This window comes from Solea senegalensis, linkage group LG4, assembly GCF_019176455.1.
Source record: "Solea senegalensis isolate Sse05_10M linkage group LG4, IFAPA_SoseM_1, whole genome shotgun sequence".
Classification (NCBI taxonomy): Eukaryota; Metazoa; Chordata; class Actinopteri; order Pleuronectiformes; family Soleidae; genus Solea; species Solea senegalensis.
This window is the reverse complement of record NC_058024.1, coordinates 1444571-1464570: the sequence shown is the minus strand read 5'-3', so window position 1 is coordinate 1464570 and position 20000 is coordinate 1444571. Positions and strand designations below refer to the sequence as shown.

Here is a 20000-nt window from a genome sequence, read left to right as displayed (position 1 = left end):
ATGTCGGCCTCCACCTCGCTGCCGTCGGGCTGAACCACCACGCAGCTCACCTTCCCTTTCCCCGCCCCCTTGGCGTTCACCACCAGGCCCAGCTGCTCGCCGATGGCCACCGTGGGGCCGACACCGGAGCCTGAGCGGAGCGCGCGGTGTTAGCATTTTTTTTTTTGCCGTATTCAAAGGTGTCGTCGGCGACCACGTACCCGTGACCGTGCACTTGCTGGCGTCTCCGGTAGCCGTGGCGCGGACTCTGTAAGGCGAGGCGGGGATGTCGTCGCCGCCGTACTTTATGACGATGGTGTAGCGACCTGTGCGATCTGGGATGTAAGACACGGTGTATGTGCCGTCACCGTTGTCATGGATACTGGGCTGCTTCAGTCTGCCGTCCTGGTCCTGAAGGGCAAACAGTACTGTTTTATTGATTCATGAATATGAATGTTTTATACGTCATTTTTCAGCTTCAACTTTCTTTTGTGGACAAAACATCGTCAATTTGAGGTCTGGGGAATAAAACCTGACTAAAACCTGACATAAACCTGATATAAACCTGATATAAACCTTACATAAACCTGATATCAACCTGATATCAACCTGACATAAACATGATATAAACCTGACATAAACCTGATATCAACCTGACATAAACCTGACATAAACACCTGACATAAACCTGATATCAACCTGACATAAACCTGATATCAACCTGACATAAACCTGACATAAACATGATATAAACCTGACATAAACCTGACATCAACTTGCCATAAACCTGATATCAATAAACCGCATAAACCTGACATCAACCTGACATAACATGATATAAACCTGATACAAACATGATATAAACCTGATGACATAAACCTGATAAACATGATATAAACCGATATAAACCTGATATAAATCTGACATAAACCTGACATAAACATGATATAAACCTGATATCAACCTGACATAAACCTGATATCAACCTGATAAACATGATAAACCTGACATAAACCGATATCAACCTGACATAAACCTGATATAAACCTGATATAAACCTTACATAAACCTGATATCAACCTGATATCAACCTGACATAAACATGATATAAACCTGACATAAACCTGATATCAACCTGACATAAACCCGACATAAACATGATATAAACCCGATATCAACCTGACATAAACCTGACATAAACCTGAAATAAACCTGATATAAATTCAGATGTGTTGAAATTTGCTTGCAAAATTGTATAATTGCTATTGCTTTAATTATAATGATTAAAATGAGCTGACGTATGTTTTGCCTCCATCTTAAACACTGACCGTGATGAGCACACTCAGTTGACCTTGGCCTGCGTCCTTGGCGTCGATGTTGAACTCCACAGGGAAGCTGGCGGCAACGCCACTGGTCAGCCCGGGGCCACTGGCTCGCACTTTACTGGCATCATGAGTGGGTAACACCCGGAACTTGAAGGGACTAAAAAAGAAAAAAGACAGAAGAGTTACTTTTCCAACAGGAAACTCAAGTTTGAAAACCACTCACTCTGCCACACCAAAGTCCAGAGAGAAAATCACTGATTTTAACATCTCACAGAGTACTTTCTGTCATTTTTCAGTTTCATAAATGTGAATATTTTCTACTTTCTGTCATTTTACAGCTTCTTAAACGTGAATATTTTCAACTTTCTGTCATTTTTCAGCTTCTTAAATGCGAATATTTTTACTTTCTGTCATTTTTCAGCTTCTTAAATGTGAATATTTTCTACTTTCTGTCATTTTTCAGCTTCTTAAATGTGAATATTTTCTACTTTCTGTCATTTTTTAGCTTCTTAAATGTGAATATTTTCTACTTTCTGTCATTTTTCAGCTTCTTAAATGTGAATATTTTCTACTTTCTGTCATTTTTCAGCTTCTTAAATGTGAATATTTTCTACTTTCTGTCATTTTTCAGCTTCTTAAATGTAAATATTTTCTACTTTGTCATTTTTCAGTTTCTTAAATGTGAATATTTTTTAGTTTCTGTCATTTTAAGCTTCTTAAAGGTGAATATTTTCTACCTTCTCACATTTTTCAGCTTCTTAAATGTGAATATTTTCTACTTTTCAGCTTCTTAAATGTGAATATTTTCTACTTTTTGTCATTTTTCAGCTTCTTATATGTATATATTTTCTACTTTTTGTCATTTTTCAGCTTCTTAAATGTGAATATTTTCTACTTTCTATAATTTTCAGCTTCTTAAATGTGAATATTTACTACTTTCTGTCATTTTCAGCTTTTAAATGTGGATACTTTCTACTTTCTATAATTTTTCCGCTTCTTAAATGTGAATATTTTCTACTTTCTATCATTTTTCTGCTTCTTAAATGAATATTTTCTACTTTCTATCATTTTTCTGCTTCCTTAAATGTGAATATTTTCTACTTTCTGTCATTATTCAGCTTCTTAAATGTGAATATTTTCTACTTTCTATCATTTTTCAGCTTCGTAAATGTGAATATTTTCTACTTTCTATCATTGTTCAGCTTCTTAAATGTGAATATTTTCTACTTTCTATCATTTTTCTGCTTCTTAAATGTGAATATTTTCTACTTTCTATCATTTTTCTGCTTCTTAAATGTGAATATTCTAGATTAAATGTAATTTCATCTCAACTCTCTGCGTCCCTGTGTGGTGCAGTACTGCAGCACACCTGCGGGGGACGTCCTCCTCTGCATACTTGACGGCCACAGAGTATGGTCCCTCCACAGACGGCGTGTAGGACACGGTGTGAGTCCCGTCCCCGTTGTCCTTCACCTCCACGGGCTCGGCGATGCCTTTGGTGCCGTTGACAGCCACAGACAGCGGGGCCACGCCCGCCTTCCTGCAGTCAACCGTGAAGGATTGTGGGATATTGCAGCGAACCCCTGAGCCAACACCAGGACCGGTGACTTTGACCTTGGTGGAGTCCACCACATCCTTCACTGGAACCTTAAATGGACTTCCTGGAGAGAGGAAATATTTACCAACACTGATGAATATTTCAAATTAAAGTCACAGCCAACAATAAAATTACATATATGTATATATTTTTTTTGCGATCAGTACAGAGCAGGTTCAGATCTGACCGGGCACGTGTTCTCCTCCATAGGTGATGTTGACGTCGTAGAGTCCCGGCGTGAAAGGAACGTACTCCACGCTGCAGCTGCCGTCTTTGTTGTCTTTGCAGGACATCTTTGACTCGGACGGACCCTCCACTGTGATGCCCAGGCCGCCGATACCTGCCCCTCTGCTCCAGGGTTGAGACACAAGTCTTGACTTGTTTCATGACAAGAAGAATGCTACTGAGCACGAGAAGAGACACAAACGGTACCTGGTGATGATGTTGAACTTGTTGGGCTTGTCGGTCAGGGCTTGTTGGAGCCCAGGGCCAGAGGCCACCACCCTGCAGGGGTCACATCCCTCTGACACAGACACTTTAAACGGGCTCTTAGGGACAGGAGTGTCGTCATAGAGAACCTGGACGCTGTGGACGCCTGAAATACAGAGCAGGACACAAAGGTGATCATACACTTTCACTTTCTGCCAGAGAGGTTTGTTGTTTAAACAAACAACAAGAAACACATTTAAGAAGCTGAAAAATGACAGAAAGTAGAAAATATTCACATTTAAGAAGCTGAAAAATGACAGAAAGTAGAAAATATTCACATTTAAGAAGCAGAAAAATGACAGAAAGTAGAAAATATTCACATTTAAGAAACTGAAAAATGTCAGAAAGTAGAAAATATATATTAAACGTTCCTGGTCCTTTGAACAGCTGATATTTTGACTTTAAATGCTGAGCAGATGATTTCGAGCTGAACGCACCATGACACCGGGTTTCTTTTGTTCAGTAGAGCCGCACTTGAACGTACCGTTCTCAAAAGGAGTGTACTCCACACTGTAGGTCCCGTCGCCTTTGTCCGTCACCTGACAGTCCGTCAGCGCTCCAGACGGATTCCTAACCTCCGTCTTCACGTGGTCTCCCCCTCGCCGCGTCAGAGCGTGGGCGTCGACCGTGAACGCTGTGGTGGCTTCTCTGTAAACGGCTGAAACAAGCGCAGAGTGTTGATTCATTCATTCATTTGTTGGTTGGTTCACAGTGACACAGCGACAGGCGGAGCACACTGCACCTTGTCCGTCCACTCCTGGTCCAAACACTGTGACTGTGGACGTGTCCACAGCAGGATCCACCATCACCTTGGCAGGGAAACCGGGCACAGGTTTGCCGCCGTACTTGAGCAGCAGCGTGTACATGCCTGAGGTCAGAGGGACGTAGGTCGCGGTGTAGGTCCCGTCTTTGTTGTCCACCACCTCCGCTCTCACACCTGGAGCCATCGTTTTACACCAAACAACATTGTGTGACTGCAGCAGCACAAACTCATCACTGTGAGTTCTTCTCTTTTCAAACAAACGCAATATTATCCACTTACAAATCTACCAAAGTCTATGTCAGATTAAGTCCATATCGACGTCACATGATCACATCTTTATCTCACTGTGAGAGACAGACAGACACACAGACACACACCGCTGCCTCCACCACTACGTTCAAATGTCTGATTTTGTCTCTTCAGTGTTTGAAATATTTAATTCAAAGTGACCACAGGAGGCAGCAGAGGACCAGCAGCTCTCTGGACTTTGGTGTGGGAGAGTGAGTGGTTTACAAAGCGTCTCACAGTGAGATAACGAAACAACTTTATCATTTAGATATTGTAGTTGTTGTTAATATCAAGTAAGCGATTAAAATGAACTATTTACATTATTTAATGAGCACTTAAATTAATAAGATAGTTGATAAAACTGTTGAATAATTTATTACTAATAACAAAATGAAAGGAATATAAGAGAGGGTCCAGGACTAATATGATCTCTGTGTGTGTGTGTGTGTGTGTGTGTGGACCTGAGCCTGGTGTAGTGCCGGTGGGACTGGTCGAGTCCGGCACAGCCTCCAGGGTCAGCTGACCCGGTCCGGCCCGAGAACAGTCCACATTCACCACACTGGTTTCCCCAACCTGCAGGGACAAGGAAACTGGATCACACGGGACACCGGCGGGAGCAGTGGCCACACCCCCTCTGGAATGGGCGGGACCTTGTGATCACTGTTCATCCTTCACGTGTCCACCACGACCCCAACAACGACAAGTCTTATAGATTTAGGTGGAAGTCAGTTTTGGCTTTGTGACATGAGGGGGCGCTAGTGAGCACTTTTGTTTTCTTTATTTGATCAAATACAGTACCTCACAATTTCATCTGTTTTCACCAATGTCTCAGAAATGTGTGACACACACACACGTATATATATACTATGTATGTATATATATATAGTATACATACATATACAGTATACATACACACTCACCTCAAGAAAAAGCTACTTTAACGTTTTTTCACCTGTGTCACAGTAAATCAGTCGTACACACGGTAAGATTTAATCTTAATCTGTACACGTTTCTACGCTGTTAGCCACTGGTATTGCTAACAGTGGCTAACAGAGGCTAGCCCAAGATACATTTTCCGACTTCTCATCCTGAACGTGGACTGAACACACTCAGTCCCGCCCTCCGGCATAAATGACACGCCCCCAGTAAATTACCGCCGTACCCACCTTTGCTCTCTTCAGGCCCGAACCCGAGGCCTCCACCTTTGAGGGGTCAAAGGGCATCTGGATGCCGGCTCTGAAGGGCGAGCCCGGGACGTGGACCTCCTCAAACAGGATGTTGACCAGGTATTCTCCAGGCTCGGTGGGCAGGTACGACACGGAGCAGGTGCCGTCGCCGTTGTCCGAACACTCGATCTTGGCCTCGGTCGGACCTTCCACCGTCAGACCCAGACCTCCAGTCCCCGCCCCCTTAGTGTCGATAGTGAACTCTGCCGGGTCCCCCACCAAACCTCCACTCAGACCAGGACCGAAGGCCTTCACCTGACAGACAGAGGACATACGGAGGACAGATGGAGGACGGATGGAGGACGGATGGAGGACAGAGAGAGGACAGATGGAGGACAGAGAGGGGACAGATGGAGGACAGAGAGGGGACAGAGGGACAATAACATGATTCGTTGCATCAGAAGATTCTTTTGTTTTTAAAGTAAAATTCGTAGAAATTCACCCTTAAATCAGTCATTTTTTTAACCTGTTAATCTCATATCTGTCCATCAGTTGACTGAACAGGTGATTTACTGAGATTAGAATATTTGATTACATTAGATGAAAGGAGATTAGATTAGATTTTATTATATGAGATTACATTAGATGGAGTGAAGCTGCAGTAACTTTACGGAGCAGGTGGTGGCGACGTTACCTTGCTTGGATCTGGAGGAAGCTGAGCCTCCACAGGGAAGGGACTCCCAGGGACGGCGTGTCCATCATAGGACACGTGGACGGCGTGGACGCCCTCCTCTGTCGGCGTGTAACGAACCAATGTGACGTGTGCGTCTGTGGACTGAGGCTCCGCCTTACAGGGAAGAGCTCTCTGATCAGGACTCAACTGCAAACACAAGCAACGCGGAATCAATCGACTTTAGTTTGAGACCGAAAGCACACGCACACACACGCACGTACGCACGCACACACGCACGCACACACAGGAGCTGCGGGTCCGCTGCTGCCTTCATCACTGAGTTTAAATGATATTGTAAATTCAACATTAAAAATCCTGCATTTTATTTAAGTGACACAAAGTGACCACACGAGGCAGCAGAGGGCCAGCAGCTAACATCACTGAGAGACTGAGTGGTTTACAAAGTTCAGTTTCCTGTTGGGACAGTGAGATAAAGACGTGAACGTGTTCTTAAAGAAATCCCAGACACTCACCACCGCCACCTCCAGGTGACCTTGACCTCCTGCACCCTTGGTGTCAACCATGAACTGCTGCTCCTGATCCACCTCCACTCCTGAAAAACCCGTCGTCTCATTAGTGTTATCTCAACTCTCGTAGACGCTTCCATTAAAACACAACAGATACTTGGTCCTAACATGTCCCAACATGTCCTTACGTCCACTCAGGTTGTCCACGGTGACCTTGGTGAGGTCCAGAGGTGCAGCGACTGCGACAGTGAACGGACTCTTGGGGACGGGATCTCCTCCGAACTTCACCATGACCGACGTCTCCCCCTGTTGACACACGGGGAGCATTACTCAAGTACACACTGGCTGTGTGAGTGCAGTCCTCAAGGGTCCTCAAGGACCTGTGGGAACCCTGGAGGGGACATTGGCCTTTTTTTTTTTTTCAAATTCACAAACTTTCAAGAATTTCAAGGACCAGTAGGAACATTTGTCTAAATATCAACTTCACTTCTTTATGGCACAAAATTCAAGCACTTTCAATGACCCACATCTATATAGGACGATTTTCAAAAAACTGACAGTTTATTCTTTTATTTTATTATTCATATAATAATACTACTAATAATAATGATAATATATTTTATTTGTTGGTGTCTTTCTGACACTCGAGGTCACTGCTGCACGCGTGACTTTTGTCATACCTGGTGCACAGGTGTGTATTTGACGGTGTGGGAGTAGTCGTAGTTGTCGATGACGTCAAAGTCATTAACGTCGGAGGAGAAGGAGACGTCGAGCGCTGCTTTGCCGGCTCCTTTAGTTATCACCGTGAAATGAGTCGGCTTTCCGCTCTCCACACCTGGACGAGAAGAAGCAAAGAGAGCGTGTGTGTGTGTGTGCTGCGTGTGTGTGTGTGTGTGTGTGTGTGTGTGTGTGTGTGGTGGCATGTGTGTGCATGTGTGTGCATGCTGTGTGTGTGCATGTGTGCGTGTCTGTGTGTGCATGCCATGTGTGTGTGCGGTGTGCATGCGTGTGGTGTGTGTGCATGCATGTGTGTGCGTGCATGTGTGTGTGTGTGCATATGTGCCAATGTGCCTGTGTGCGTATGTGTGCGTGTGCGCCTCACCAGTGCGAGCCAGTCCAGGACCTTCTGCTTTAACCTTCGATGCATCATGGGATGGAGCAACTTTTACACTGAAAGGACTCTGTGGAACTTCCTGTGTGAAAACACACATCCATGGTGAAGTTCACCGTTTGTTTGTGCATGTGTGTTCAGGTATTACTAATGTTGCGGGGACCTAAACCTGTTTACACAGTCACATTATGGGGACTTGTCTTCCTTGTGGGGACAAAATCAAGTCCCCACAACGTAAATGACTACATTTTAAGGTGAAGACATGTTTTAAGGTTAGGTTGAGGTTAGGTTAGAGTAAGTCTCCAGGAAATTAATATAAGTTAATGCAATGTCCCCTCAAGTCATGAATGTCCAACGTGTGTGTGTGTGTGTGTGTGTGTGTGTGCTCATACGTGGTCAGTGAACAGGACTTTGACGGTGACTCTTCCAGCAGCAGGGGGGACGTATTTAACCGTGAATGTGTCGTTGGCGTTAGGGATGATGTCGAAATCCACGTCGGCCTCTTTGTCTCCAACCATGTCAGCGTCGCACTTAATACCCACGCTGACATCACCTGAAATACACACACACACACAAACGTCAGGTGTTGTTTGATAGGGGTTGTTCCATTACTGCCTCCTTTGACCTTTTCCTTTCCTTTAACCTTTGCATCCTTGACTCCTTCTGTATGTCCTTCCCTTTTTTGCCTCAGTTACAGAAATCAGAAATATTAACGGCCACTTTACACGAAATAAGAACATCTCATTGATGATTGGTCAGAGAGTGTTGTCACTGATGTCAAAGGCAACAATGTCCACAATGTCCACAATGTCCAACTGTAGATCAAATTGAAAAAGACTTAAAAATATTAACGTTCATTTGCAACATTCAGCAAACACAGTCTGGAGGATTCACCATCGTCAACACGTTCACTGGGATTTCACTTCAGTGACTGAACAATTCTGTCAACTAATCACTCTAATGATTCTAATGATTCAAATGATTCACTTTCACCAAAAACATCTGCTTTAAGTCACTCGTTTGTGTCATTTTGCAACAGTCACAGGACTTTATTTCACCTTCCATCTGCTTTTTGAGAGACAGAATTAAGTTGCTTTCAATGTGACAACACAAGAGGGAGCTAAAGCTCTGCCTGTCTGTCTCCCCCCCCCCCCTGAGTGAGTCACCTGTCTGGCAGACAGGTGACTCACTCACTGAGATGCATGAGATACCTGGAGAAACTGTGGCAGGTGCATCACAAAATGAGCCCGTCTCACAGAGGACAGCACTAATCCGTTCATCTGTCCGTCAATCACGTTCATCCGTTCATCTGTCATCAGGAGTTACTGAAGGAGACCTTGCTAACTCAATTAAAAACTCGATAACTCGCTAACTCGATTAAAACCTTGCCAACTCGATTAAAACCTTGCTAAGTCGATTAAAAATTCACTAACTCGATTAAAAACTCGCTAACGCGATTAAAAACTCGCTAACACAATCACTCGCTAACGCGATTAAAACCATGGTAACTCAATTAAAACCTCACAAGAAAAAAGTCACAAGAGCGAGCAACTTAGACTTTTTTTTATTTTTTATTTCCGTCTGTCACCTCCAGGACTCGGGACTAATAAGACTCGGGACTTAGGCGAGGGTGCGGACATCGCACATGAACGAGGATTCAAACGTCACTTCGAGTCCACGGAGATCGTGCAAAATATCGCAAAAAGAAAAACTCCACAGAATATATCTGATCTCTCTGGATCTGTGGGGCCCCGCCTCTTTCTGTTTTTAAGGATACCCCTACAAATGCTATGCTAAGAAGAATAGCTGCACAAACCTGTGTGTGTGTGTGTGTGTACTTGCACATACATCTATAAACATGTTTTTCTCACATTGTGAGGACATTTTGTCGTGTTCCGTTCGTGGGTTCAGAACCAGTTTAAAAGTGGCCTTGAGGACTCTTCAGGGCCACCGTAGGTCAGGGTTCGAATTAGGTTTATGTTAAGGGTACTGAAGGGTTCTAGTCTATCTATGAATGTCCTCACTAAGAATGCTGGACAAGAAATTCTTGTACACACACACACACCCACACACACACACGCATTCTTGTGAAGAATACGTGTGTTTGTACTTGTATACTTTGTGACATACAAATCCATCTTTGTGGGGACGTTTTGTCTGTAAAGGGTTAAGACCTGGTTTTAGGGTCTTAAGGGGCTAGGGTACGTCCTCTGTCTCTGAGGTGTCCTAACTAAGATATAAAAACAGGTTTGTGTGTGTATGTGTGTGCGTGCATGCGTGCATGCGTGTGCGCGTGCGTGTCAGATTAATTTCCTGTCAGGATGAGATCATAGCCTTAACATGCCCGGACCTGTGTGTGTTGTAATCACTCCCAGATAATAAAATGTGAATGTTTGTGTATATTCACAGCAGTGGGTGGTGTGCGTGTGTGCGTGTGTGTGTGTGTGTGTGTGTGTGTGTATGTACCATCTCCAGCTCCTGAAACAGTCTTACAAAAGTGAAGTGTGTGTGTTGTGGCAGTGTGTGTGTGTGTGTGTGCATGTACCATCTCCAGCTCCCTGAACAGTCCAGTGAAGTGTGTGTGTGTGTGTGTGTGTGTGTGTGTGTGTGTGTGTGTGTGTGTGTGTGTGTGTGTAGGTAGTGTGTGTGTATGTACCATCTCCAGCTCCTGAACAGTCCACAGTGAAGTGTGTGGGCTCGTTGGCCTTCAGTCCACTTCTGTCGACTCCAGGACCGAACACCTTGACCATGTCGGGGTGACTGCCTTTACCCACGCTCACCTACAGACAGCAACAGGACAGACGATCCTTACTGTTCACGTTTAAGGTGTTGCCACACACACACACACACACACACACGCACACACATCACATCTGTTTTTTGTAACTTCCAGTGTGGAGCACCACAGGGCTCCATCTTGAATACGTTGCTTTTCCTTTTTTATATGTACATATATATACATATACTTACATGCATACAGTATATACATATGTATACATATATATGTATATTCACCTTTTATTATGTATAGAAAATTGGAACTGAAATAATTTTTTTTTAAACGTGTAAATTTCTCACAGGTTTAATATGAGGAAATAATACACATGTGACAAATACAGTAAAATTCTGAAGCTGATCATTCCACAACAACAGATTGATGAATGAACTGGAGACTATCGTTCTCCAGCTTCTTTAATGTGAATATTTCCTGAACATCATCATTTCCAGGTTTCTGAAAATAATTGCAGCCTTAAACGTTCATATCAGCCGTGTTTGTTCTTTATTTAGATTTATGGCACGGGAATAATGACGTCACCATATTTATACTTCACTTTAGAGTGAACGTTACTGTGAACATGTCACATGTGTTTCAATGTGTTTTTAATGTGGATCATCATAAGACGGCAGTCCCCTTTAACACTTGATTTAAAAAAGTTTGTTTCTTAAAAAGAAAAGTTTTCTCTGACATTTCATTTTTCTGCAGGTTTACGTTAATGTTAAAATATCTACATTTTCTCATTTCTCATTTTTTGGTAAAGGAGAAAGAAATACATGAAAATTGAGCTGAAAGTTACATGATTGTGTTCACACATGTTAATAAGTGATAATAAGAGTCATGATATGAACTGTGTTTACGTCAAAGAAAGAATCCTCATTTACACGGAATACACACGTCATTAAAGCCACGACAATAAACCAAACAACACATAAAACCTTTACATTAAACACAAGCATTTATTTTGAAAAACCAACCTAACTTCCTCTGAGTGCAGTTTACTGTGAAAATCACTGACTCCGGATGTTTAGAGCAGGCGATGATTAAAGGTTACAAACACAAAATATAATCAGCACTAATGATTTACTTTTAAACAGTGGATCAAAGTTCATGAAACGTCTCTGAGAAAGTGTCTTCTGTCTTTAACAGCTGTCTCCAAATTTAAAAAACCACGGCAACGCGGCAGCAGACGACAACAACTGTGTGTGTTCCCGTCCATGCTGTGTTTCCATCAACATCACATTCAAGTTAACTGCTGCTGAAGTTCACAACAGTTCACATGTTCACAACAGTTCACACGCAGACATGTTCACAACACGTGTCATTGCAGTGACATCACCCTTTATAGACGAGCACTAACTCCACCTGACCAGTTTAAAAGTATGTCGTTCTTTCTTAACTGAAATCCGTCCCATCGTCTACAGATAAACGACTGAGCCACATGATGCTGCTGCGGTTCAAGACCCGGGGTCACGACCCGGGGTCAGAACAAGGTTCTTTCTGCAGGTCGTCGCGTGTTCTCCCCGTGTGGGCGTGGGTTTCCTCCCACACTGCAAAAACATGCAGATTTGGGTATGAGGTAAACTGACAGTCAGTGTGTGGGTGTGACAACGCCCCCTGTGACCCTCAAGTGGAGGATAAAGTGGAAGAAGATGGATGGAAATATACTGAGCGGTCAGAAGCAGGGCATGGTTCCTGCGGTCAGGAGGATTTCATCACGGACCGACTGGCCCTAAGAAAGAAGATGAAAAAGAATCGTGCTTTTCCTGCACACATACTTTTAGCCACTCCCATACAGAGTAGCGTGGCTAGTGGGAACACACAAGGTGTTTTCTAATTGCTGTAAAATTCATTTTTGCCCCGGATTGCCCCGGTCATATCGCTCCCTTCACACAAAGTCCAGTGAGGTTTTGTGCAAAGAAAGACCACTTCAGGAGCTCTGTGTGGACGAGGCCGCTTCAACGATACTTTCACACACAGACAGAGCACAAAGACCGGTTTGTGGGCTCCTGCAGAGACGTGTCTGAGGCCCAGTGGCACTTTCTCATGAGTCTCTTTTATTACACTGTAAAACTCCTGAAACGCCTTCAAACAACAATGACGACGACGACGGCGGCGGGGGGAGAGACAGCTGATAAAGTCAGACACATTACAACATAACAGACACAGAAAACAGAAGACTGTTAGTGAAGAAAAAGTGTCAATCAGTACAAACATCACACTCGCCCTCCAAAGCAAAGGTGGAGTTTTTAACCACACCTTTTCAAGAAATGTCTTTGCCTTTCTGGAAATGTCTTTCCTTTTCTGGAAATGTCTTTCCTTTTCTGGAAATGTCTTTCCTTTTCTGGAAATGTCCTGCCTTTCTGGAAATGTCCTGCCTTTCTGAATGTCCTCTGCCTCTCTGGAAATGCCTTTCCTCTTTCTGGAAATGTCCTGCTCCTTCTGAAATGTTCCTTTTCTGGAATGTCCTGGCTCTTCCGAAACGCTCTTTTCCTTTCTGAAATGTCCCGCTGCCTTCTGAAATGTTCTTCCTTTCTGAAATGTCCTGCCTTCTCCTGTCTCTTTCTACCGTCCCCAGTTCTCTGGAAGTCTCTTCCTTTTGGAAATGTCCTGCCTTCTGGAAAATGTTCCTTCCTATTCTGAAATGTCCTGCCTTTCTGGAAATGTCTTTCCTTTTCTGGAAATGTCCTGCCTTTCTGGGAAATGTCCTCGATGACATAAAACGAATGATCCTGGACTAAACTAAACACAGAGAGAAAAATGGGTCCAGAATCGAATTGTGATCTTAAAATCCAGAATCAAACCAAATGTCCTGCCTGGAAATTCACCCTTTCTCCTTTCTTTTTCTGAAATGGCCTTCGCCTGGAAGCCGCCTCTTCCTCTGAAATGTCCCTTCCTGAAACGCCTTCTCCTTTTCCAATGTCCTGCCCTTTCTGGAATGTTCTGCTTTCTGGAAATGTCCTCAACTTTCTGGAAATGTCGCCCCTTTCTGGAAACGCCCTGCCTTTCTGGAAACAAGTTCTCTTCTGGAAATGTCCTCCCTTGTGGAAATGTTTCCTTCGGTAAATGTGTCCTCCCTTTTCTGGAAATGTCTTGCCTTTCTGGAAATGTCCTGCCTTTCTGGAAATGTCTTTCCTTTCTGGAAATGTCCTCGATGACATAAAACGAATGATCCTGGACTAAACTAAACACAGAGAGAAAAATGGGTCCAGAATCGAATTGTGATCTTAAAATCCAGAATCAAACCAAATCAAGGACTTGGAAAATCATGACACGATTAATTATTAGTAACATGAAACATGTTTAAAACGCGTTTGAATTTCAGCTTTGATCATATCGTGGCTTTTTTTCAGTCAAGAGCATGTGATTAAAGAGTGCTTCATTCATTCATTCATTCATTCATTCATTCATTCATTCATTCATTCATAACCAACCTTAACGTTTACAAATCAGAATTAAAAATAATAATCAAAGTAGTTCTAATGACATGGTAGAAATGAGCCAGTTTAGCAGAGTTAGTTATAATCTAATCTTAATCTCTTTTCAAGTTGAAATGTTTGAAGCTAAACTTTATTATTAGATTATTAGATTTGTGTCGATATTTTCAAACACATGAACTGAGCCAAACAAAAATGAACCACAAAACTGGTTTGAAACACGTTTGCGTTTGTGATTCTGTCCGTGGGCGGGGCTTAGGTCGCTGCCTGCTGATTGGCTACCGTTAGATACTTGTTGTTGCAGTGAATGACGGCGCACAAGATTCGGAGCAAAAAACAAAAAAAGGCTTTTTTAAAAAAATAATAGAATAGTTTGAATGATTAAATTGATATTTTAGTTTGTGTATTTAGATTTTTTGGTTGACTTTTGTTTGCGTCTTACAAATATTGACACAAATCTACTTCCAGAAGACAGTTTTCAAACGCTTCACAGCTGAGTCATGTGACTCATGTGTGTGTCGTATCTCTTCTCCGTGTACGTCGTGATGATGATCAGCGGCTTCTTAGTTTTGCTTCTCACTGTCGTAAACTTCTTCTCTGATCGCACAGCGGCGACTTCGGCCGTCTCACTTTTAACTAAACTTTCCGTCCAAACGACCTCCGCACGTTTGTGCTCGGCCGGGATTTCACTTCCTGTCGTGACAGGACGCTGTGACTGGTGTCTTACCCTGAACGGACTGTTGGGGACGCTGACTCCGCCCCAGGCGATGGACACGGTGTGCTTGAGAGGCGAGGTGGGCGTGTAGGAGCAGGAGTAGAGCCCCTCCCCTTTACTCCTCACCTTTACGTCCACAGGAAGTCCCTCTGCGTCCTGACAGACAAGAGGAGGCAAGTTAAGACATGATGAGACAGGAAGAAGAGACGTTTGGTGAGGGGGCGGGGCATTTATTCACAGACATACCGCCTCTTTGTGGAGTTCTGCCTCGTGATTGGATGAAAAGTTTCTCGTAGCTTTACAGAGCAAATTTTAAGATGTTTGACACAGATTTCAACTCATTTAAAATCACTGACAGTCGCTGGAAAACAATCTTTAACAATCTAGAAATGTCCTCACTTTCTAAAAATGTCCTCACCTTCTGAAAATGTCCTCACTTTGAGACAGGAAGAAGAGACATACACGTGTTTCTCAAATTTGGAAGATATTTGACGTTTCATTTAAAATCACTGACAAACATGTTTAGTTTCAGTGTGTTACGAGTGCTGTTGTGTTGTGTTGTCGTGATTTAACAGTTTAGTGTTTTACGACGACACCGAATCACGTCAGTGCAGTTAGCACAGTTAGCGGTTTACGTTTACATTCAGGTGTCGAGAGTGAAGCGGCTCTGAGATGGAGGTCGTATACTTTAATCGTCCAAAGTGGCTTCATTAAAACTGCAGAAACCTGCAGGAGAGGAAAGGCCCTGAGGTGCAGCGCAGGGAGGAGCCAAAACCTCCGAGTTCATGACTCATATGGAAACTCGACTGAACTCAACCCTGACACCAGAGAAACCAACCTGAGCTGCGATCTTCAGCGGTCCTTTCCCAGCATCCTTAGCGTTGACAGTGAACTCGGCAGGATGATTAACCAGGACGCCGCTCTTCTCCAGTCCGGGCCCGAACGCCTGAACCTGCAAACATAAAAGCCACAGACGATCACAAGTGAAATAAAACAAATACATGTTTAACTCGTCTTTGTCTCACTGTGAGACAGACGTCTGTGAACCACTCACTCTCCCACAGTCCACAGAGATAATCACTGATTTTAACACAGACACAGACACACACACACACACACACACACACTGGGAGAGTGAGTGTTTTACAAACGTCTGTCTCACAGTGAGATAAAGAGACAAACATATTTTCACCATTGTTACCAGAGTGGGATTTTAACTTATGGCTAAAATCAGTCTTTTCCCGTCATGTTGTCAGTGATTGTGTCTTTAACTCATACAACAACAAACTAAAAAGCCTGAATTATCCCTTTAACAGCACTGCAGTCTCTGACCTGATGTGGGTCGCTGGCGTTGTCGTCAGGGACGATGGAGGCCATGAAGGGACTGTGTTCGATGTCCTCCTCGTCACAGGTCACGTGCACGGCGTACTCTCCGGGTTCTGACGGCCAGTAACGGACATCGCACGAGCCGTCGTTCTGGTCCTCGCACTCGATCCTCGCCTGGGACGGCCCCTCGATGGCGAACCCTGAACAAACAGTCAGGTCACATGTGTGACATCAATGAATCACATCCAGCTGATGTCACATACGAGAGGCAGCGCCCCCCTCTGGCAGGAAATGACACTATTCACCTCACTGTACTAGAGCGACCATCGCTCCAATTGCTCGTGAACCGTCCATTTGCTCATGAACGACGCTCCGCTGGCTCATGAACGCTCCATTCGCTCGTGTACGACGCTCCGCTGGCTCATGAACACTCAATTCTCTCGTGAACCGCCTATTCACTCGTGAACACTCTATTCGCTCGTGAACACTCCATTAGCTCGTGAACTGTCCAATCTTCTCGTGAACACTCCCTTCGCTCGTGAACGACGCTCCACTGGCTCATGAACGCTCCAGTCGCTCGTGAACCGTCCATTCGCTAGTGAACGACGCTCCACTGGCTCGTGAATGCTCCCTTCGCTCGTGAGCGCTCTGTTCGCTCGTGAGCGCTCTGTTCGCTCGTGAACGCTCCGTTCGCTCGTGAACGCTCCGTTAGCCTAAGTTGAGCGCTCAGCTCGCGCGAGCCCATTTAAGCAGCTGTGAAACGGCGCTCCCTTCTTTCGGCGCTCTCCCGTTAAGCTGAGCGGCGCTCTGCTGGCTCATAAGCGGCGCTCGCTGGATCCACGAAGCGCTCCGCTTTCGCTTTTGAACCATCCATTCGCTGGTGAACAGCGCTCTGCTGGCTCGTGAATGCTCCATTACGCTATTGAACCATCCATTAACTCATGAGCGGCGCTCCGTTAAATACGAATGACCCCTGGCTTCATTAAGCCTCCATTAAGCTCATGAGCGGCTCGTGAATTTCCACCCCGCTTGTGAGCGCTCCATTCGCTCGTAGCCGTCCATTCGCTTCATGAGCGATGCGCTGGCTGGTGAAACGCTCCCTTCACTTCGTGAGCACTCCGTTAAAGCGTGAACGACGCTCCGCTGGCTCACGAACGCTCCACTCGCTTTTGAACCGTCCATTCGCTCGTGAACAACGCTCTGCTGGCTCGTGAATGCTCCATTCGCTCGTGAACCATCCATTCGCTCATGAACGGCGCTCCGTTCGCTCGTGAACCACGCCCGCTCGTGAGCGCTCCGCTGGCTCGCGAACGCTTCATTTGCTCATGAACGGCGCTCCGTTCGCTCGTGAACCACACGCCGTTTGCTCGTGAACCACGCCCCGTTTGCTCGTGAGCGCTCCGCTGGCTTGTGAGCGACGCTCCGCTGGCTCGTGAACGACGCCCCCCTCGCTCGTGAACGCCACATGACATCAAAGCAGTGTCAGATGTTCACATCTGAATCCATTTCCCGTCATAAAGAAAAAAACGCTCACCCAGGACTCCGACATCACTGCCGATGGACTCGACGACAAAGGCGGCAGGTTTACCCACAATGCCTCCTTCCAGACCAGGACCCCACGCCCTGATCTGCTGAGGCCCCGCCTCCACGTTCACTGACACTTCAAACGGGCTGAAAACAGAGAAGAATGAAAAAGGAGGAGGTTCAGACGACGTCAATGGTTTTAAGGTTAGTTAGGTGGCCCCGCCCCCCAGAGGGATGGTCTTCTGCTTAACTCATCTCACCTCGCCGACTGCTCTGATATTAAGGAACTCATATAACAGCACAATCTCCTGTAGAGACGTGACAGAGAAAACCTCTTCCGTCCTTGTGGACACACTCACTCAGATGAGGTCATGAGCTGAGGTCACGCTAGACAACACACACGCACACACACAGCTTACAGCTCACCTCTTCGGGATGTGCTGACCGCCCCAGGTGATGGAGACCGTGTGTTTGCCAGGACTGTTGGGATGATACTCATAGAAGAATACGCCGTCCTGACCAGAGACCTGCTTCACCGGCTCCTCCATGCCCTCTGAACACACACACACACGCACACGCACACGCACACGCACACTCTTTAAGATTCAGACAGGATGTGTCATGTTTTCGTCTCACTACTGTAACTCCCACACTGTTGTATATATGGCGATCTGTGTGACTCCGCCTTTCGCCCTATGTCAGCTGAGATGGAAACAGCCCCGCCCACGACCCTCGTGTGCAGGATAAAGCGGTAACTTTGCTCTCATGTCCTGGTCTTTACGGCAGAACTGACAATTGTACGGCCCAATCATTTCCATGCGTTTTCCATGACTGGAAAATTGCTCAATGATTCTCCAGGTTTTCCAGGACCTGTGTGGACCCTGATTTTAGAATCGACTCAGCTCGCCTGGAACCTCGTCAGAGCAGGTACTATAAAAAAAGAAGAACTTTACTGAACTTACTGGGTCCTTTCACCAGAACCTTCAAGTCTCCGCTGCCGGCCGTCCTCGTGTCCACCTTAAAGTCCCCGACTTGTTTCACCCTCAGACCCGTCGGCTGGAGGCCACGCCCCGTCGCCCTGCACGCCCCAGGAACGCAGGCTGAGGAAGATCAAAGCGTGAGAAGATGTTTCCTGGCACGTGTTTTACTTCACAAATTTAAAAGGAGGAAGCTGAGAGGACTCACCAGGACCCACGTCGACGCTGAACGGACTCTTGGGAACGCCCACTCCTCCGAAGGTGATGGTGACGGCGTGTTGTCCGGTCTGGGTCGGCCTGTAGGTGCAGCGGTACACGCTGTCGCCCTTGTCCTCCATCATCACCTCCACGCTGTTCTGGCGGCCCTGTGGATCTCGGATCATGGCCGTCACGTCTCCGGTGCCGGCACCTGCACAGACACGCAACGTCCAGAGAATACGGCTGAACAATCAGTCGCTATTCTATCGACATCGCAACATGTCGCAATATTTTTTCACAGCCAAAATGTGTCAAAATATCTTTTATTCAAAAGGTTCTTTTGAAAACGTCAATAAATTCCATTTGTTTCAAGTCAATGAGTAATCATTTAAACAATTGTGATTATTATGTTTTATTATGTTATGTTTAACAGTCACACATTCTGGTTCACACAAAAAGAAAAGTAAGACTTGTTTCTATTTATAATCCCAAAAATTACTTATAATTCCAAAATCTACTCATAATCCCAAAATCTACTCATAATCCCAAAATCTACTCATAATCCCCAAAATTACTCATAATCCCAAAATCTACTCATAATCCCAAAATCTACTCATAATTTTAAAAATCTATTTATAATTTCAAAATCTATTTATAATCCCAAGAATTATTTATAATTCCAAGATCTACTCATAATCTTGTGAGTAAGTGTCTTTGGATAAAAACGTGTTTACTGTGGTGAGTCGTGCTGTCGTCCATTTAAACGCGTTAAATCTTTACAGCTGATCTGGCAGCGTTTTTGTCGTGTAAAGGTCCAGTACGTGACACTTGGGTGCAGCGAGCCGTCACCTGCGGTGTAGATGTCAAAGTGCGTGGCTTTGTTGGCAACGTTGCCCACAGGTTCGATTCCCGGGCCTTTGACCGTGACCTTGGAGGCATCGCCCAGCGCTTTGTCCACGCCCACCTCAAACGGACTCTTGGGAATCTGTTGCCCTGCGAACAGCACCGTCACCTAGGAAACCAAATAACAAACATACCTCAACAAACTTTCTCCAAAACGATGATAACTCATTTTTAGCGTCTTTTACCTTGTGAACACCCGTGACCTGAGGAACATAGGTGACGCTGT

The 20000-nt window shown here is 45.0% G+C and overlaps 1 protein-coding gene across 3 annotated transcripts in view; it reads right to left on the bottom strand.

Moving 5' to 3' along the window:
- LOC122768013 (filamin-B) overlaps positions 1-20000 on the bottom strand; it is a 49213-nt gene that overhangs the window by 11249 nt on the left and 17964 nt on the right. For all 3 annotated transcript variants that reach the window (XM_044023644.1, XM_044023642.1, XM_044023645.1), the window contains exons 7-32: positions 19960-20000; positions 19721-19883; positions 18882-19082; positions 18659-18796; positions 18123-18249; positions 17707-17843; positions 16179-16372; positions 15685-15798; positions 14859-15002; positions 10575-10698; positions 8311-8471; positions 7910-8000; positions 7488-7642; positions 6996-7113; positions 6814-6893; positions 6302-6487; positions 5608-5922; positions 4903-5014; positions 4133-4327; positions 3875-4048; positions 3334-3496; positions 3089-3249; positions 2674-2965; positions 1308-1461; positions 201-390; positions 1-130 (exon numbers count right to left, since the gene is read on the bottom strand). The exon at positions 1-130 is cut by the window's left edge and continues 118 nt beyond it; the exon at positions 19960-20000 is cut by the window's right edge and continues 34 nt beyond it. In XM_044023644.1, coding sequence (XP_043879579.1) covers positions 1-130; positions 201-390; positions 1308-1461; positions 2674-2965; positions 3089-3249; positions 3334-3496; positions 3875-4048; positions 4133-4327; positions 4903-5014; positions 5608-5922; positions 6302-6487; positions 6814-6893; positions 6996-7113; positions 7488-7642; positions 7910-8000; positions 8311-8471; positions 10575-10698; positions 14859-15002; positions 15685-15798; positions 16179-16372; positions 17707-17843; positions 18123-18249; positions 18659-18796; positions 18882-19082; positions 19721-19883; positions 19960-20000 — 4060 coding nt within the window. The remainder of the gene's footprint in view (positions 131-200; positions 391-1307; positions 1462-2673; positions 2966-3088; positions 3250-3333; positions 3497-3874; positions 4049-4132; positions 4328-4902; positions 5015-5607; positions 5923-6301; positions 6488-6813; positions 6894-6995; positions 7114-7487; positions 7643-7909; positions 8001-8310; positions 8472-10574; positions 10699-14858; positions 15003-15684; positions 15799-16178; positions 16373-17706; positions 17844-18122; positions 18250-18658; positions 18797-18881; positions 19083-19720; positions 19884-19959) is intronic.